Source organism: Atta colombica, unplaced genomic scaffold (genome assembly GCF_001594045.1).
Source record: "Atta colombica isolate Treedump-2 unplaced genomic scaffold, Acol1.0 scaffold163, whole genome shotgun sequence".
Lineage (NCBI taxonomy): Eukaryota > Metazoa > Arthropoda > Insecta > Hymenoptera > Formicidae > Atta > Atta colombica.
Genome location: NW_017259254.1, coordinates 481,756 through 500,524, shown reverse-complemented (window position 1 = coordinate 500,524; position 18,769 = coordinate 481,756). Strand labels below are relative to the sequence as shown.

General features: G+C 30.4%; 4 protein-coding genes across 4 annotated transcripts in view; all 4 read right to left on the bottom strand.

The window, feature by feature from the left end:
* Positions 1-43: 43 nt before the first annotated feature.
* Positions 44-711, bottom strand: LOC108686075 (succinate dehydrogenase assembly factor 3, mitochondrial). The gene is made up of 2 exons (XM_018191157.1): positions 518-711; positions 44-234 (listed from the first exon to the last, which is right to left on the bottom strand). The coding sequence occupies exons 1-2, from the start codon at positions 698-700 to the stop codon at positions 58-60; spliced, it is 360 nt and encodes a 119-aa protein (XP_018046646.1). The 5' UTR covers positions 701-711; the 3' UTR covers positions 44-57.
* Positions 712-1,835: 1,124 nt separating this feature from the next.
* LOC108686074 (cysteine dioxygenase type 1) lies at positions 1,836-8,731 on the bottom strand. Its single transcript, XM_018191156.1, has 5 exons — positions 8,490-8,731; positions 4,108-4,249; positions 3,892-3,997; positions 2,886-3,055; positions 1,836-1,964 (listed from the first exon to the last, which is right to left on the bottom strand). The coding sequence occupies exons 1-5, from the start codon at positions 8,729-8,731 to the stop codon at positions 1,929-1,931; spliced, it is 696 nt and encodes a 231-aa protein (XP_018046645.1). The 3' UTR covers positions 1,836-1,928.
* A 2,475-nt stretch (positions 8,732-11,206) lies between these two features.
* Positions 11,207-12,970, bottom strand: LOC108686036. Its single transcript, XM_018191079.1, has 3 exons — positions 12,510-12,970; positions 11,607-11,753; positions 11,207-11,283 (listed from the first exon to the last, which is right to left on the bottom strand). The coding sequence occupies exons 1-3, from the start codon at positions 12,968-12,970 to the stop codon at positions 11,265-11,267; spliced, it is 627 nt and encodes a 208-aa protein (XP_018046568.1). The 3' UTR covers positions 11,207-11,264.
* A 77-nt stretch (positions 12,971-13,047) lies between these two features.
* LOC108685963 overlaps positions 13,048-18,769 on the bottom strand; it is an 18,289-nt gene continuing 12,567 nt past the window's right edge. The window contains 7 exon segments of the mRNA XM_018190978.1: positions 13,048-13,088; positions 13,680-14,162; positions 14,583-16,385; positions 16,448-16,517; positions 17,016-17,366; positions 17,570-17,854; positions 17,856-17,921. Of these exon segments, the coding sequence (XP_018046467.1) occupies positions 13,048-13,088; positions 13,680-14,162; positions 14,583-16,385; positions 16,448-16,517; positions 17,016-17,366; positions 17,570-17,854; positions 17,856-17,921 (3,099 nt within the window).

Sequence of the window (18,769 nt, the reverse complement as noted above, 5' to 3'; positions counted from 1 at the left end):
TGAGTCTCACAGAGTCTCACGATCAGCTATAGCTATGTCACAGACACAGCCACGTAGTTATGTTTTCTTGGCGTCTTCTGGCTTCCCCGTCGCCGCGATCATCAGCTCATACAGTTGGCACACTTGCTCGTCTCGCATCTTCTCGATGTCTTCTTCTTTCAGATATCGCCCTAGCGGTTTTGCTGTATGAGGACCTCTCAACCCGAGCTGCTCGGCGAGAGACACTGCGTAGTTCTACGGAGAATCATAAGATCTATTTGTATTGTTAATTGCTCATTGACATTCAGTCTTTGTTTTCTCTCTCTCTCTCTCTCTCTCTCTCTCTCTCTCTCTCTCTCTCTCTCCCTCTTCTACATCAAAATATTTATCTCGTTCTAAATGTAAAAACCTGGGAATTTCAAGCAACGCGTCATAAATCTATGATTACACCACGTCTCGTCTCGAGCTCATACGCGAGAACATAACCTCAAATAACGCGCTCATGCGATTGTCATTCGCTTTCGTTGTCTTTACTTACAGTCCACTCGTGGAGGAAGATGATCGCCTCGCTCTCGACGCATCCCTTATGCCTCCGGAACTCATCGCGGACGTAACCGTCGCCCAAGGGTCGTACCTGGGCCGGTAGACCGCGATGTAACCTCAAAATTGTCTTGTACAGCATCCGGACGCGCTGCATATGCGTCCGAGAGGCCATGACCATGTGATGCACGCGCTTGCGGACACAGCGCTGCTATATTTATTAATTATCATCGATCTCGCTATTTATTCTATTGTTAATTGTACTGTCTGATCTCTCGTCATTGTCGAGGTGAAATTTTATGTAATAATGATCGCGAATATAATGTGATTTTCTAAGAAAACATGACATCCATCGAAAATGCCTCGTTGAAAATTGACTTTGACTGTTTGACTCGGCTAAATCAATTCTAATAGAAAATTTTGAAAATATCCGTGCGACAATAATATTTTAACCATATTATGGTTATGCCATGGAATTATAGTCATAAATTTCGAAAATTCTCTGTATTATTTGTATATAATAATTTAAATCGCCTTATAAACAAGATTCTTGCTTCTCAGTAAATATTACATTATATAATTTATAATTTTATTCACTAATTATAACTATTATGTACAATATATGTTTATTACCTTTATAGAAATTTAATACTAGTAACTGATCAATTAATCATTTATTTTGAGATTAAAAAGTACTGTCAACAGTATCTTCAATACTCAAAATAAATGATTAACAATACACTTTCAATATTTAAGGTAAATAATTAATAAATATAAATCCAAGGGGAACAAGAAAACCAAAATAATATCAATATAATATTATTGATCGATTATACCAAATTTATGTCGTTTTTTTTTTATGATTTAATCAATATATCATTATTTTGACTTCCTATTTGAAAGAGTATATTTATATTGCTAAATGGGAAAAATTACAATATTGATATAATTTTTTATAAAATATTGATGTTATTTTTTATAATTTATCGAGTTATTAATTATTGACAGAGGACAGAGGACAATTATTGTTCGTCAATATTTTAGTGACAGATAAGAGTTTAATGCATGCATAAAGTATATAAAATAAAATTTTTTTTTCTTATATTCTTTATTTGATTAGTAATTTAACTTATTTATAGATATCATAAAAGAAATAGACATGAAATGTACGTATTCTCTTACATAAAAATATCTACAGATTCTTACAAGTAAATTTAAGTACTTAAATACGACTACACGATGAAAATTGGACAATAGTAATAACACAATTATTAACATTTTAGTTAATTCATGCATAGTAAACTAGGTCCAATCCAAGAAAATGCAAATCGTTTTCCGTATACGATATTACTTTGTCGCATACGCTTAATTGGCATATCGCTGGTGGTATTTCTGCTCTCTTGCTCAGATTAGTTATCCTCGGGAGATCTGGCATCTTGAATTTGCTATAAATTATATATTTGTTAAATTTCCGCTTGCTCTACCACTGACGGATCCAGGAACTTCTGAGGCACTTGACGGATTTATATACTTTTGGATTGTTAATAAGTTTCTTTCTAATCCCATACGCTTAAAGCGAACAAGCAAACAAAAGAAATAAAAATAAAAACATTGCATTATTTCCCATAGTTTTTATACTTTATTGTTTTTATTTATGAATTTGTGCATCGCAAGCGAAAAGTTTTTTAAAAATATGTATCAAATACGAAAAGATTTATATTGAAAGGTTTTATATTATGAAATTATTATTGGCATACATTAAAAAAGTAATACTTCTATACCAGGAAAACGGACAGAAAATAAAAGCTGCAACATAAACTTTTGCATAATACGATGTCTACAATAAAGCAATAAGCCTTAAAAATCTAGGAATTTTTTTAATTAAAAAATATTTGTCGAATATCAAAATTGCAGTGATTAAGTATTTTAAAAATATTAAAAATATAATATATAATATTTTACTATAAATATTTAAAAAAAAAGGAGAAATTTAAGGTAATCAATTGTCTCCATCGTGGATTCGCCAGTATTTCACTCGTTAAATTTTTCATATCAATTAGGTATACTCGATCATATTAGAACTTGCGAAACTTAATTGTATGAAAATGGAAAAAGAAATTGAAGAAAGATATGAATAAAGACGTTCCGCTAGTTTGATGTGAACTAACTCTAGAATTTTTCTGTAAAGAGACGAAGATTCGATTATTTCTTTCGTAACTGAATTTAAATCTTTGTAATGACTTTCAGCGCCGTAAATGCAACTTCGGGATGCTGCAAGATTCTTTGATATGCATCTTGGCGGAGAGGTAGATCGAGAATTGCACGGTAAGATAAAACTTTTGAGAGATATGCAAATAGTTTTTTACCCGGTTTCTTCCTTCCCCGTACTTGGACCAAAATGTGACCTTACACGTAGACTTTTGTCCGGTTTGCTTGTTGAAAACCGAACACGACGAGAATGGCGGCGAGTACAGATGCAGAGAGACCGCGGGATTTACCGCGCTTGGATTTTCGACACGGTGTAAACCTAGTGAATCTTTCGAATGGAAAAAATATCAGAGATTATTTTAAAATATGTATATACACATATGTATACAGAATTATATTATTCGCATAAATGAATTTATTTATAAATAAAATAAAAGATTCACTTGTAATTTTGTTTTAGAATTCACGTTTGCAAAAATGATCAGAGCATGTATTATAAAACTGTTCGGAATGGATTTTGATCAAAATTATTCTATTTTCACTGAAAAAATACAATGTAGAAATCTAGGGAATAATTGAACAATTTCGATTGAATTCAAATAATACATAATACGGTGAATGTAAAAAGTATTCATACAGAGGACATACCTTTAAAAATAATTTATTTTTCAAAAGAAAAAGATTAATTAGTAATTTATTAATAAAGAATAAGATAGATCGTATAATTCTCAAAATTATTTCTTAAAAAGATGTATAATAATTAAAATATATTATTTAATAAACGTAAATGAAAAATTGTATTATTTGAACGCGTAAAAGTATACACATAAAAAGTATTTATTTAATCGAGAAACTTAGTTTTTAATTTAATTCCATGAACATAGTAATTTTTGCGAAATTTTTTTATTTATATTAAGACAGAACTATTAATATATACTATTAATAAATTACTAATTAATGTTTATTTTCTAAAATTCTATAAATAAGGCTTTTTTAAAATTAAAATCTCCCCTGTACAAATATCTTTTGTATTTCATCAGACTCGATATATTTCATCAACTCGATAATAAAATAAATTGTTAAAATGTTAATTTTTGATTCTCATACTGAACTGTACTGAATATGTAAGATTTATCGTTTAGGATTTAATTTAAAAAAAGTCACCATTAATATAACAGATCTCGTTTATATCAAGCGTGTTCTTCTTAAGTTCCTTGAGTTCCTCCGCATCATTTTTCATCTCTGATCCTTCGGGCCACGCGTACCTTGTCTAACAATAAAAAATAATGCACTTTGGTATCTCAGTTTTACATCACAAAGTATGTATGATATGGTCTGTGGTCTGAAATGATTCCCAATAATTATCCGTAATTTCCGTACCTCGCATAATTTCCCCTGGAGCATTTTCATTACACAATGCGAGTTGGCATGATCGTGTATGGCTGACCCATGACCTTCTCCCCAGCACAATACCATGAGATTGAACCTGCCGTTCCCTTCGTCAACTAAGTTTCTGGTATATCTGCACACAAAACGTCGAGTGTTACAATTTAATATTTTTCCTTTGAAAATGTTGTTCGACTGGTCAAAATTTTCTTATTCCATTGCTATCGGTCAGTACCTTTCGAAAATCTCGAACACATTTTAAATGTTCATACACTTTAAATGATTATTAGTGTGCAGATTTTAATCACATAATGTGTATCTCACACACACACACACACACACACACACACACGCGCGCGCACACGCACGCACACGCACGCACGCAAACATACACGCACACGCACACACACGCACACACACACGCACACACGCGGGCGCACACACACACACACACACACACACACACACACACACATAATCAACAAATTTTCATATTAATAGCAAAATAATAGCTATTGATCTATCTTAATTAATATATTTATCGATTAAATTAATTCGAATCTACTTCTTTTAACAAAAAGAATCAGTATAAAATTAGCTTTTAAATCGGTATAGATTTTGTAAGAAATAAACTAGCTTAGAAATAAACTAGTCCTTTAAAAAATACAAATCACAATATTGGTAAAACTTAAATCAATTATATTACTTGACATATATGTTTTAGTTTTAGCTCAGATTATGTGTTTAAATTGTAATGCGATTAAAAAATTTTAGCAGAAAAATAAAGAAAATCCATCTTCTCGAAAAGAACAATTATTTAAATCTAAATTAATCCGAATTGGTAATACAGTGTTATTAAGTAATTATCAACTTTTTGTAACATTTGACAATTACCTTATCGTCCTAAAAAAATAATTATCTCATCATCCCAAAAAAAACAAGCATTTACGAGAAGCATTAATGTAGAGTGCACGATTTACGAATCGGTGATCTGTGATTCCAGCAGTGAAATGTGAGATGCAGCAGAGCGAATATAATTTGAAAGTTCCAATGTTTTGCACGGCATACGTTTCGTCCGCATTTTTTTTTCACGAATGTCATGCGATGTACAGATACCAATGTTCTCTGGATTGCGCAGAACGCAATCATGGAGAAAGAGAATATATACATGGAAAATACATACAATACATATAACAATACATATAATCAACTATATATGTATATATCTCTCTCTGTGTGTGTGTGTGTGTGTGTGTGTGTGTGTGTATATATATATAACGTTCACTGGTCGATTGTCTGTGGATATTTATTTATTACTGTTTCTAATTTCCTAAATAATACCTTTAAATAACAAGATTTAATATCCGTTTAAGGAAAATATAATTTTTAAAATAATCAAGAGAGAGAGAATTACGTTATCTTCATTTTATTCGATATTAATATTAACTATTAATTTTGTAAATGTTTTAAGTAAAGAATATCATCTCATACAAAGTGTGAAGAGATCTTCAAATCCCTCAATTTAAATATATCTAAGTATTAATTTGGAACTGTGATATAAACGAATATTTTGTACGCTTGCAGATACAAGTATTCTTCATCGAATAAAAGCATGTTGAATAAAAACATTCCAAAAATCTAAAGCGCGCAAAAATCTAAAAAAATCTAAATATTGATAGATTTTACGTTTGTCTCAAAAATAAAAATTTCTAGATTTTAAAAACATTCCATTACTCATTTTTACAGAAAAATGTTTCTTCAATATATCACTAAATTTATCATTAATTTGTTGATTTTTTGTATTGTCAACAATTTCTGTAATCACATAGCACATTCGCCTACCGATTGACGTTGAAAGCGTTGAACAATATGATAACCCATTGAATTGAAATATGACGCCAAAATGTTTATCTTTCTAGTGACCTTTCGTAAGAACGATCTCGAAGTAGAAGGAATATTTGCCTGCCACACAGCATTACGTTCTACTTTGTGTTGTCAGCAAAACCGGTAAACGTGCCCGTAGTTTCCGTACTTTCCCGAGTCACGTGGATCTCCAACTACTGCACACAGTAATTCCACCTGCGTCCAACGCGCTCGTTATCTCGCGAACTCGTAAACTTATTTTCGTTCCTCTTTACGGTCGCTTGCCTAATCAAGAGCTGTGCAACATCTTCGACAATTAGCAAGATGTTAAACTAGTTGTCGTATTTCCGACAGCACTCGATAATATAACATATGATGAAAGAAAGAAGAAAAAAAATTAAGAATTATTTGAGAAAAAACAAAAATTCTTGAATATCAACAGAAATGTGTTTCTCGGATGCTTAAAACGTTTGAATATTATATACAGTAATCTTTCTGCTAAGTAAAACGCTTATCTGCGCTCTGAATATGAAAATACGAGTTGCAACATGTTCACAGAGATAACATTGTCGGTAGTGTCTAATAATTCTGAAACATTCTCTCTCTCTCTCTCTCTCTCTCTCTCTCTCTCTCTCTCTCTCTTTCTGTCTCTCTGTCTCCTTTATCGAACGAAAATGAAGATATGTCCAGATCACGCGTAATAAATAAGCTAATCCAGTTATCGTAATTATACGTGTGTAATATGCATCCTGGTAAATATAGTTGCGAAGAACAAGAGAATTTTCCTTTTAATCCGAAATTTATCCTCGTGCATTCTTATCTTTATGAGATAATTAATAAAATTGTTAATTAGTTAAATGCAAATAATTTTAATCTGGCACAAAGTATCTTGTTTGCCTTAAAAGTTTTCTTTTCTGTTTCCAAATATTTCCTGACATCAACTCAGCATTTCTTTTTACATTTTTGTCACACTCTCTTCGTAAACACAATGATTCTTTTTTGAAGACTATGTATATTTCGTTGCGTATATTAGTTATCTATTATTTACGGTAGTCATGAGATTGATGATCAGAAAAAATGAAGCGATGACACAATTCTGCTAATTTGTTTTTCTGATGTTTTGTCTGACGATCATTAAATCATCTACTTCTATCATAAATACTAGTGGTAATAGTGTGTTATGGATCACATCAGAACAAGGTTACCAAATTTTTCTTTTCATATTTTGACGTGGGAGCATTAGAGAGAGAGATAGAACAAGCGAAGAACATACTACCGATAACATTCTGAACTTCGCCAGATTAATTTCATTTCACAATTTTGCGTTGTTATATATGTTCTATTTACGTATTTCAAATATGTTAAATAACAAAAATATTTATTGTGCTCTCATCTTTTAGTTATCAAATACGACGTATTTCTCCGGAATGTCCCTAATTGATCACCGTTACACGGTGATTTTATTTGCAATAGTGCTGTAATTATCGATGTATAATTAGCTGATAGTTAATGAAAACATTTCCGCATGCACGCCACAATTCTCATCACGTTTTAACAAGTTGTATACGTTGTACAATTACATCAGATATATATTCTGTGGAATCGTGAATCAGGCATGTAAACTTACCAATTATCAGATTGAAAGCGATATAATTTTATTTTTGGAATAAAATACATAACATAATATAGCGAACGTTATTCAAGACTTTTTAATTTCTTGTATTTCCGCGATTAATTGTTGAGATATATTTATCGCGCCAGAAATATTTTTCAGTATAGTTTATCACAGATGATTATATTACTGGTATCATACATTTTTATTTGTTATATAGATTTAACTATTCTTATCGTCATAATTTGCGTATATTTGATAATCATATAAAAAATTAAAACGATAATCTTGTTGTAATAATAATAATAATACAACGTCTGTTGCATCTTATATTAAAAGAGTTAATTTATATACTAAAAAATTTAAAAGATATACAATAAATAAATAAAGGCACTGAACGATTAAGCTAGATCTTTAATGCTTAAATAATTCAATATAAATTTATATAATACTGCATATTCTCTTATAATCTTAAAAATTATGCGAATTTAATTTTCAATCTTGAAACGTAATTCTAACAGAACTAAAGTAAATATCGCAAATTAAATTGACAAACAATTTGATAATATTAATGCTCATAGGTATCTTAGAAAGATCTTAATAATCTGATGTTAATAAACATCTTAAACTCTATAAACAATTTTAATAATAATTTTAATAATTAAATTCCGCACGCAATTTGCAGAATTGGATATAAATATATAAGCTCGCACCGAATTATTTAGTATTAAAGATCGAATTTAACCGTACACATTTAACTGTAGGACTTTTATTTCCTATTTGTTGTGTATTCATATTACGATCTTAAAAGATAATTCGTTTAATATTGTTTAAAAAAATATTTGTTTTATATAAGTAAAATTGAGTAAAATTCGTATATAAATAAATAAACATCAAATACCTGTATCTGTCAAACTTGGCAAATTTCTTCCATTCCGCGGGATTGCTCTTATAGTCCATCATCAGGTTCTGAACGTAATCGATATTCACATTATCTGTGTTGTAGGCCTCGTAGAGCGCATCTATAAGTTCCCGCAGGGTGGAAACTTTCTCCCGCCGGAGTTTCTCCCCGTTGTCAACAAGGCGCAACGCTTTTTTGCATGGCATATCGTATAGTCGGTCCTCTCGATTGCAGATCTCCATTTTTCAGCCGCTCTATCTCGACACTTCAGCAATTTTATTCAATCGGCAAAAGTTTCTCTCCACTTTCCCACAGACACAGGAAGGAACGCGGCGATTGCACTACAAAGAAATTCTCCAGCACCGGAAAACCGTGAACGTTAAAACGGGAGACTCGTTTTCCATCAACCGATTCTGACTCGTAGAATGCAGCGTGACTTCGAAAGCGAAGGGAAAACAAAAGATTTATGCGATCTTTAGTCTCTGTACGCTGAGCACTAACTGCGTGAACGTACTAATCCGTACTACCTCACTGTCTTTGCTCGCTTACAGCTGGTACCGGTCTAGTACAACGCGAGTACCGCATCTTATATGCGGTATAAGGTACCCATTACTGGAGTAGGGGGGCTTGGAGCTGATCGTCCGATTACAACATTTTGTGAATTTCTTTCTTCGGTAGGCTATTTTTCAACCTTTGTCATTTTGTGAACTTCACTCTACGAGCTATTTTTCGACCAATAAAAAGAATGAAGCTGAATTTAGTTCTATAATTTGTGAAAAAAGGAAACGCAGATAAAAAATTTATTGTCACGATTTTCTATTTTTATGACTATCCCGTCGAAAGCTTTATTTATAAAATAATAATGCAGAATTTACAGAATGTTATTGGAATCGATTGCTATCTTATGTTTCTATTCTTTTTACGAATTTTGACGACTTAATTCGACAACTACTATTTTTATATATGTTTTTATATATATGTTACCTATAGTCATGTTTCACTATTTTTGATATTAACAGATAGATTATTTATGAATTATATTATTTGTACTAGTAGTATTTTTGTGAATGAAATCGTCTTTTTATATATGTAAGAATATAAAAAAAAATTTCCGTTTCTATTTGAAAAAATATAATTTAACTTTTTTTGTAAAAAAAATGAACAATTTTGAAATTTTTCTTGCTTAATTCTTTTCTAAAAGCCAATAAACTTTTGTTAAAAATATTTTATCGTCAACTCATTGAAAATATCTCAAAAATCATAACAACCAATTTAAGAACATTAAGAAACATCTTGTATATAAAGAAAGATTTTATATCTTGATATCCTTTGTCTATTTTTTTGTTCGTATAATTATGTCTATATTCATAGTATTGTGACTCACCTTAATAGGCAGGAAATTATGGAAAGAAAAGAAAGAAATAACATCTATATACATACATACACTTTTCATTTTAAAACAATATAAAATATTTCAAAACTACTACTTACGTTTTATACATTTTCTAACATTTTTATAAAAGAACCATAACTTTATTTATGTAAATTAATAATATATAAATATCATAAATTTTAAGTTAGCAAAATTTGTTTATTGTTCATAATTTAAAATTATAGATATATAGAATGTATCGAAGGTATAATATTATTGTAATATAAAACTTCGTAAAAAATTAAATAATAAAAATATGAACATTTTTTCCGTAAAGTAGTTTTTTAAGTTTAAAATTTGACTAATCATAATGGTTAAAAAGTCATCTGTCCGTTTAAAGTGCATGCAATGATATTAGATACTAAAAAAACATTGCCTCCGTATGCACATTACCATACAAACAGATGACTTTTTAAACAACATTTCGGTATTCATCAATTGTTATCGCATCACGTGATAATTATTAAGATGGCGATAATTTGTTTTCTTGAGTTTCGAGACTATATACATTCTTTTCAATATACAAAGTATATGTACAAAAAAAAATATATATATATATGTGCGTAGTGTTGTTGAATTCTCTTATCTCTCTTATAACTCGATGAAATATTACTAGTCTTAGTTAACAATCTGTATTATTCAAGAACATTACGAAATTAGAAATCATGAAAATATCTTAATTATTTTAGCAACATAAATATAGATTGTATTCATAATATACGTATAATTATGCCCAATTTATTCGTTGAAATATTGTACATATAAACGTTTAAATCATAAAAATAATTTTGTATTATGCCACAGATTATTCTTTGCTATTTAGAGCACATAAAAAAAATATTTATTACATACGCCGGAAATTATATTTATGAGTTAATCCAGAATTGTTAATGCTATAACATAAGAAAGATATTTTTAGCGAAAGTCGCGAATAATATTTACAAATTTTCTGTTTTATTAGTTATAAAATCGAGCATCTGTATAAATAATTTGTTTATAATTGTTATTTATTTCATAAAATATTTAATAAAATATTTAATAAAATATAAAAATTAGGTCGAGAATAATTAATGAAGATAAAATTAGACATATCCTAAGTAATACATATGACATAAAAATATTAATAACTAAAATTTTTATTATTCTTTTGTCTTTTAAATACGTGAATTTTATGCAATAACTATACGCCGCTGTTATATTTACTTGTTATTTGGTTCACCAATGATTGCAAGTATTATATAATTAAACGTCATTTATCTTCCTATATCTGTTTCTTGAATTGGTAAAGTTCTTTTCGTCTTTGCATTCGATTAATCATCGAATAAATACCTGCACGGCTTTGGTTATTTTACAGTAATGCAACTGCAACAAAGAATGCAATAAAGAAAACAGCATAAAAAGTACATATATGGGCCTCATTAGACTTGGGCTCCTATTTTTGAAAAGAAACATATACGAAAAATACTTATAATAAATTACTATGGCAATAAGCGTAACGTATTTTCCTATTTTCCTACGTTTCTTTTCAAAAATAGAGGCCCTGATGAAACAAAGCATAATAATAACATTCGCTTATTTACAAAATCTTTATCGTTCAAACGGTACCGATATAAATTAGATACTGACAATATCAATAAAAAAAAGTTTATAATTTAAAATCCTAAATGTAATTTGTTTTTACTTACGTGCAAGGCAAACTTTTGCAGTAATAACATTTTGCCAGCGGTTTCTTACAAATGGATTTGTCTTTCTTGTATCTGCACGGTGTTAATTTACAAACGCAACCAATATGTCGAATTGGTATCAATTTTTCAGTGCTTTTACGCTCGTTTCTAGAATTTCGACTATACTGATAATTATTTGATGACTTGCTTTCAGATGATCTTTCTATTTTGGCGTGACTAAACAATGGTAGATACGAGAATAATTCAGTACAAAGTTTAAGTATAATAAATAAATTAATTACAGAAAAGTTTTAATTTAAACAATTATTTGCTACTTGTTAGGATGTTTATACTAGAATAACTTGCTTATGTCGAGATCATTTTTATGTCAATGCAAGTATATATTTAAACGTTTTAAGCTACTCAAAAATTTGATGATTTTCACTTAAATATCACCAGCTAGCTATAAATATGCATTATTTGGAAAATTTTACGTAAAATAATCATTTTACGTAAAAATTTTACATAAAAAAATCATTAATTTACTTTTAAATATTTGTTTAAGAAGTTTAAATTTGTAAGCATTAAATTATTTTTATCGATTCAATACTTTTGACCCACTCAGTAGAAGAAAGAGAATATAGAGGAATTATTTAGAACGTTGACCGTTAGTCAAACTACTGCTAGAATAAGTATAATTATTAGAATAATAACTTGAAAACAGTCTTGAAGGAAAAGAAGTAATAAAAACTCATTTAAAATCTAACAGCATGAAATTGTATGGTAGATACCATCTGAGTATTTATGTAGCATGAAACTTACATAAGACTCAATAAAAAATTTTATGTTTAATATTTCTCTGACACGTTTTTATGTAAATAAATGAAAAAGAAATCTTGTCAGACAAATGATTCTTTTATATACTTGAGATGATTTTCGGCTTTCCTTTCTTCCTTTCTCTTATCTTGATCGACCGGCCATCCACAACAACAAGGATTTCTCCAGCATTGTGCGCAGCATACGGAGTCGCTCATCTTCTGTTGCAGTTCATTCATCACTTCTGAGAAAACATTGAGCCGTTGATAAGGTAGTTCCTTAGGACGTTGTCGCTTTTTGCAGCATTGACATTCCTTAGAGAAATACGGCTCAAAATCTTCATAGTTTCTTTCGAAATATTGTCTGATTTCCCTCTTCGGTTTCCAACTGGTGACGCAAATCGTTCGATTCTCATTCGATCTTTTAGCAATCCGTTCAGAATCATGAACGTGACCCTTGTCATCTTGACAGTTGCAAACATCTGACGGCAATCCGCAATACAAGCACTTTCCGATTGGTGCTTTGCATGTGCATTTGTCTTGGGGATTATCACAGTATAGACAAATCATTGTCCTCTTGTGATTATCGGTTTTCTTGTTCTTATGACACTTTACTAAAGTCAATGTAGCACAGTAACATTGATTTCTTAGTTTACCGCAGTTACTGCACCTCTCTTGTAACTCACACCTACCAAATATTTCGGGAAATCGTGACCGAAAGATTTATAAAAATATGTATATCTGAGTATTGTTTTTTTGTCGGAATTATGATTAAAAAGTATATCGAAATAAATAAATATTTAATAAATATTAACTAATATATAAATATTAACTAATTAATATTTAATAAATGTATTTATTTAAAATCGTACATTACCATTTTATTATATCTCTTACTTGCATTTATCAATAATTCTTGAAAAATTGCCTGGCGTTGCACACCATCTACATTTACATTCTTCGTGAGAATGGAAACAAGTCGTGGTCTTTCTGCATTTGCGTTCTTTCCGCTTTTTTATACAATAATTTGTGGAGATTTTGGAGCTGATCTTTGAAGGTGATATATCATGAAATTCTGGTTTATTAGTCTTCAAGCAATTCTTTAGATTTAATGTACAGATACATTGCATGGTTGATAAACGACAATATGCACAATAAATTTTGTTTTGTTTAAATCTATTGTCTTTGCAAGGGCAATTATCAATAATATTATTGCACTTTGTGCATTTGACAATGGAATATAAATTATTATTCGAATTGGAAAGTAATTCGCGCGTACAAAGGACAGATTTTTGCGGTTCCTCCTCCTTCTGCGGACAAAGTACTTTTATATACTTGGCAATCGAACACAAACAATCATTCGAATCAGAAGGTAGACTGCATTTACAAAGAATAAGAATATTTTGTAATTTTTCTTCTGGTGTATCATTCAGAATATTTTGGGAAACTGTATTTTCATCAGCAACATCTTTTGAAGCATCTTCGACAGTGGCAAGATTCATTTCGGGCATAATTACAACATCCGCTTTTATTTCTTTCGTAACTTCCACAGGACTATGTTCCTGCAAAGTTACTTTTTCTTCTGAGGGTTTCTCCTGGTTGACAACATGAGTTGTAATTTTTTCAGTAGGAACAGATAATACTTCAGGGTGTTGGAGTTTAGAATCAATTGTCACTACAATTGATGAAACATGCGATCTCTTCGCTGTGATGACACGTAATAATTTTGGCTGGTCTGTTCTTTGAATATCCATCTTCTTTTCTTTTTCAAAAATTATAAAAATCGGTTACTAGCATGATCGGTTTTGGTCTCACAAAAATTTTTCTAATAATTTCTACGAATATATATAAAATTAACGTAATGCCGCACAAATTGATTAACAATAATTTTTACCCATATTAAATAAATGCTATATTATATTATTATGTAATAATACTTATATTTCACAATTTAAATAAATATTGCAGAAAATTTATGAAAATAATTCTGAAAGCTTTATATAATTAATTTTTACAAGACAAGAAAATTATTATAATGACACTAAAATAGTGTCATATTTTAAAACAAGAAATACAATGAAAAAAAATAAATTATAACAAATCTTATCTCAAGAAAAGTTGTAAGGTTTAAAAAATATACCCTCCTATTTAAAGATTAATAAGATGAATTAATTTATAATACCTTTATCTGTAATCTCTGTTTGTAGTGGTTTCATTGATGTAGACACTTTTTTAATAATCTCTCGCTGATCTTTTGTATCATTGAGTTTATCCTCAATTTCTGAAGCAATTTCTACTTGTTCAACATCTCTTTTACTATCAGCAATTGTTTCCTTTGCTTCAATTTTACCTATTTCTATTCTGTCTGTAATAAATGTCTTACCACGTCTAATTACATCGATCAATTTTTTAAATCGTCGTAAAGATGATTCTCTCTGTTTGTCCTCAATCATTTTCATTTCTTTTGAAATATCTTGCTTCTCTTCTTTTTTTTGAAAGTTTTCTAATGTTTTTTCTTCCTGTTGATTATTTTTATTTGATATCAAATTTTGCGGAGGATTATTCGATTGTTGAAAGTGATTCCTCATTGATCGATTAAGCGATTGCATTCTTCGCTGATTAATATGAGATTTCGATGTTTTCTTTACACTGGAATTAGATACAAGATTCGAGCGATTATAAAACTGTGCGTGTGGTAATGTAGAATAAACATTTTTTGACAATGGTTTAGAGTCTTTAATTGATTCAATGGGAGTATGAGGTACATTTTTCAATCCATTATTCATCATTTTGTTTATTTGTTCATCTTGCTCTACATTAGTAAATTGTTGTCCTGTAAAACTATTAAGGGCAACATCATGCTTATTATTTGGTTTTACCATCTTTTTATTGCCAGCATTCTTTTCCATACTATTTAAGTTCGAGCTAGTTGTACTTTCTTCCACAAGTTTATCCTTTACATCGTTTAGGGATGCTCTGTTAACATCGTCTTGGTTGGTAAAGTTTGAATCGAGAATCTCCTTACAAATTGTTTCCTTTGGAGTATCTTTGGAGTCAGAATGCTCCGTCTTGTAAACTATTGCTTCTTCCGGGAATCCGTTCGATTCTCCAAATGTCTTGCAAACTGTGATATCTTCTGGATGCTCTTCAGTAACAAATTCCTGACAGACTCTTGTTACTTTCGGAGGTTCGACCGAATTTCCAAATCTTGTTTCACACACACTAATGTCTTTCAAATATTCCTCTTTCTTCTTATATTTTCGTGATTTTTCAAAACATTTCCCATCGTCAGATGACGTCTCGCATACAGTTACACTTTTGACTAATTTTCTAGGTGTTGGACAAATGGATATTTTTTCTAGACTCTCTACGACATTGCACACATTTTGAGGGAGCTCTTTCTCAACGTTCTTGCAATAATCTTCATCCTCCTCCGTAATACAACTACATGTGGACCATTGTCGAGCTATTACTTCTCTTTGGCAACTTCCGAGAGATTGTTGCAAACATTTACATCCTGTCTGTCTCTTCCATATATCATTGCAATTTATTGATGAATCCTGGAATATTTTATTTCGATATTTACAACTATTGTCGGCGAAATATTCTCTAGGTTCCTCGTCGAACGCGCACTCCGTGTAGATCGATTTCGGTAACCACCTGCTACCATCGACCGCGTGACATATGGTGCATTCGCTATCGTTTCCGTGAACATTATTTTTGCGATAATCCCTTTGTTTTACATCGGTACAAATCGCTCTTGACAGACAGACATTATTGTCGTTTAGCCTGGTTTTTGGTTCTGAAGGATACGTGGCCATCCAAGACTCTGAATGTTTAATATTGTTATACGCACTGAAACTCGAACATGGAAGCGTTAAGTACGACGAATCCTGTTGAAGATCTATATTATTCGTATCTTTGCAGTAGTAATCGTCTTTGGTCGATGAGATAGCGTTCTTACATCGAACGTTCTCATCGTTGACTTTGACAATTGTTTCTTCCTTGCTGTTGGTTTCGCTCAATTCCTTCTTGCTGATCTTATGCTGTAATGTTCCGTTATCGCAAATGATATTATCGTCACTCTTCTCATGAATAAAATTAGGCAACTGCTGCACTAGCAATTTCTTCTGTTTCTCTTTTATGCTATTTATGAGCTTACATGATGACGCACTGCTAGCGCTAGCGCTTCTCGAATTGGACTCGGTAATTGTATTAGAGCTTGTATCTATGTAAGGAGATCTTGATTTTTTTCTTTCCTTTTCGAATACAATCAATTATAATTAGATATTAATAATTAGATAAATTAATAATTATTTCCAATTTATAATATATTAGTGAAATAATCATAGTACGATAATTATATGAATATAATAACAAAATAATTAATTTCAGCATTAATATTTATTAGCTTTCACTTTTTTCATGGTACCATCATTATCCGTATTGATTTATTAATATAAATACTTAAATTATTTATAATTATACATAACGTATTCATAATAGTAAACATAATATAAATGTATTTTTAAACAAAATATTAATCCATTAATGTATTTTGAAATCTGAATTTTATATTTTATATTGAGTAAAAAGGATTATTTGATAAACTTACCTGGTTACTGTCATTAGTCTCCGAGCAAATATAGATATTGACATTCCCGGTCATTCTGTGATTATCGGTGTTCACATTATTCGCTGATTTCGAATGCTTTTTACTCTTTCTTTCACTGTTAATTTTATTTTGTACTGGTAATGGTATTGCGTTCTCATGCATTTTTTTGCACAGATACGAACTGTTATGTGTGGATAATTTATCATTCTGCCGTGAAACATGGCATGTAGTTTGTCGATTGGTGCAAACGTTGAGTGATTCCTTGCAACGTTCTTCTAGTGCGCGGAATCGACTTGTATCGGATATTCCTTTAGGTTCCTTTGAACATGGCAAAATCAACTGTTTCTCTTCCTGTTTCGAAGAAGTTTATTTACCAAAATTTTATCTCGTTATTTAATTATTTTCTACAACGAGCAATAAATTACAAAAAACTAAAAATATTTTTGACAGCACTGTTTAATCTACTGTTGTTTAGTTTTATATTTTTATGAAAAATATGAAATATCTAAAAAAAAATTCTAAAGATATGTTGGATACTTGCATCTTATAGATACCATTGAACTTTTCACGAGAGTTTTCATAGCATCTTTAATAGAGTTATTGATCCGTTTAAGGGAATCATTTATTTCTTTGTTAATTATCTCACTGAGCCTTGTTGGACTCATACCTTCATCGCGCTTCTTTTCCGCCAATATATCCATGCAAATCTCTTGCTTGATCCTTTTCTCTCCGCACGTTTCCAAAGCGCAATTCGCCTCCGGCATTCTGTTATCATTTTCCGCCTTATTTTCCGGCTCTTGTTCTTTCATGATATTCTCTCCCTTCTCTTCGTCCACGTCCGTTAAAGCTTCCAGAGTTTCTTTCCTTCCTACTTTCGGCTGATCGGCGAAGATCGACGTATTGATCCTCAACGGGGAAAATCGATGGTCTTTACGTCGCGAAAGAGGTAAGCTACATTTGCACTGTGCAAAAGTATCTTTTATGCGGAAAATACCGTGCTCTATCTCTTGAGTCTTTAAATCCTCTGTCAGTTGAAAATCTACTGCTTTTCCTCTCGCTTCGATTTTTAACCCTAATCGTTTCTGCTCGTGTAAGCTTCTTACCCCCCATTATCGTTTTTCGTAACGCATGTTTCTTTCAGCTTTGTTACACAAATATATAACTCACTGTTTTTTTTTATTTTTTTAAATTCTTAGAAATGCTTACATTCTTTGCTGTAAAACTACAATCATTCATACTTGAAAATTTGAGTTACTTGGTTAAGTATCATGTCATATTGACACAGCAATGAAAGAAAATGTTGAAAATTACTTTCGTACTTCTTTTATTTTTTTTTTCTTACGATTGCGAATATTATTTATCCTTGTTTAATATTTGATATAACAGGGACGAAATAATTTCGAGCGTTAAGTGAAACACACTTCTATGTATTGAATAACTTTTAATTCTGATTATTGATTGATAAATTATTGATATATTGAATCATTAATATGAATTTTTTACTATTTTTCGAAATTTCATAATTGATTATTTTATAAAAATATTATTCTTAATAATATGTATACATAGTTAAAAAATTAACAAATTTGAAGAGCACATCTATTGTTATTTCTCAAAACAAAATTTTTAAGTGTTAAAAATCATTTTTAAATCTGACAATAATCAGATATACAATTCAAAAATACAGGAAAAGGAAGCTATTCATTTCTAAGGACTTCGATTTCCATTTTATCTTTCTTTTTTGTTTCGATAGT

Excerpts from the sequence above, each read along its gene's own strand:
- LOC108686075 (XM_018191157.1), bottom strand. The coding sequence starts at position 700 with ATGGTCATGGCCTCTCGGACGCATATGCAGCGCGTCCGGATGCTGTAC. Across the intron at positions 235-517 it reads TCTTCCTCCACGAGTGGACT|AACTACGCAGTGTCTCTCGC; the intron begins GTAAGTAAAGAC and ends GATTCTCCGTAG.
- LOC108686074 (XM_018191156.1), bottom strand. The coding sequence starts at position 8,731 with ATGGAGATCTGCAATCGAGAGGACCGACTATACGATATGCCATGCAAA. Across the intron at positions 3,056-3,891 it reads CGAGATCTGTTATATTAATG|ATTCACTAGGTTTACACCGT; the intron begins GTGACTTTTTTT and ends TCCATTCGAAAG. Across the intron at positions 1,965-2,885 it reads ACGGGGAAGGAAGAAACCGG|CAAATTCAAGATGCCAGATC; the intron begins GTAAAAAACTAT and ends TATAATTTATAG.
- LOC108686036 (XM_018191079.1), bottom strand. The coding sequence starts at position 12,970 with ATGATTTGTCTATACTGTGATAATCCCCAAGACAAATGCACATGCAAA. Across the intron at positions 11,754-12,509 it reads AAAGCCGAAAATCATCTCAA|AAACGAGCGTAAAAGCACTG; the intron begins GTATATAAAAGA and ends TCGAAATTCTAG.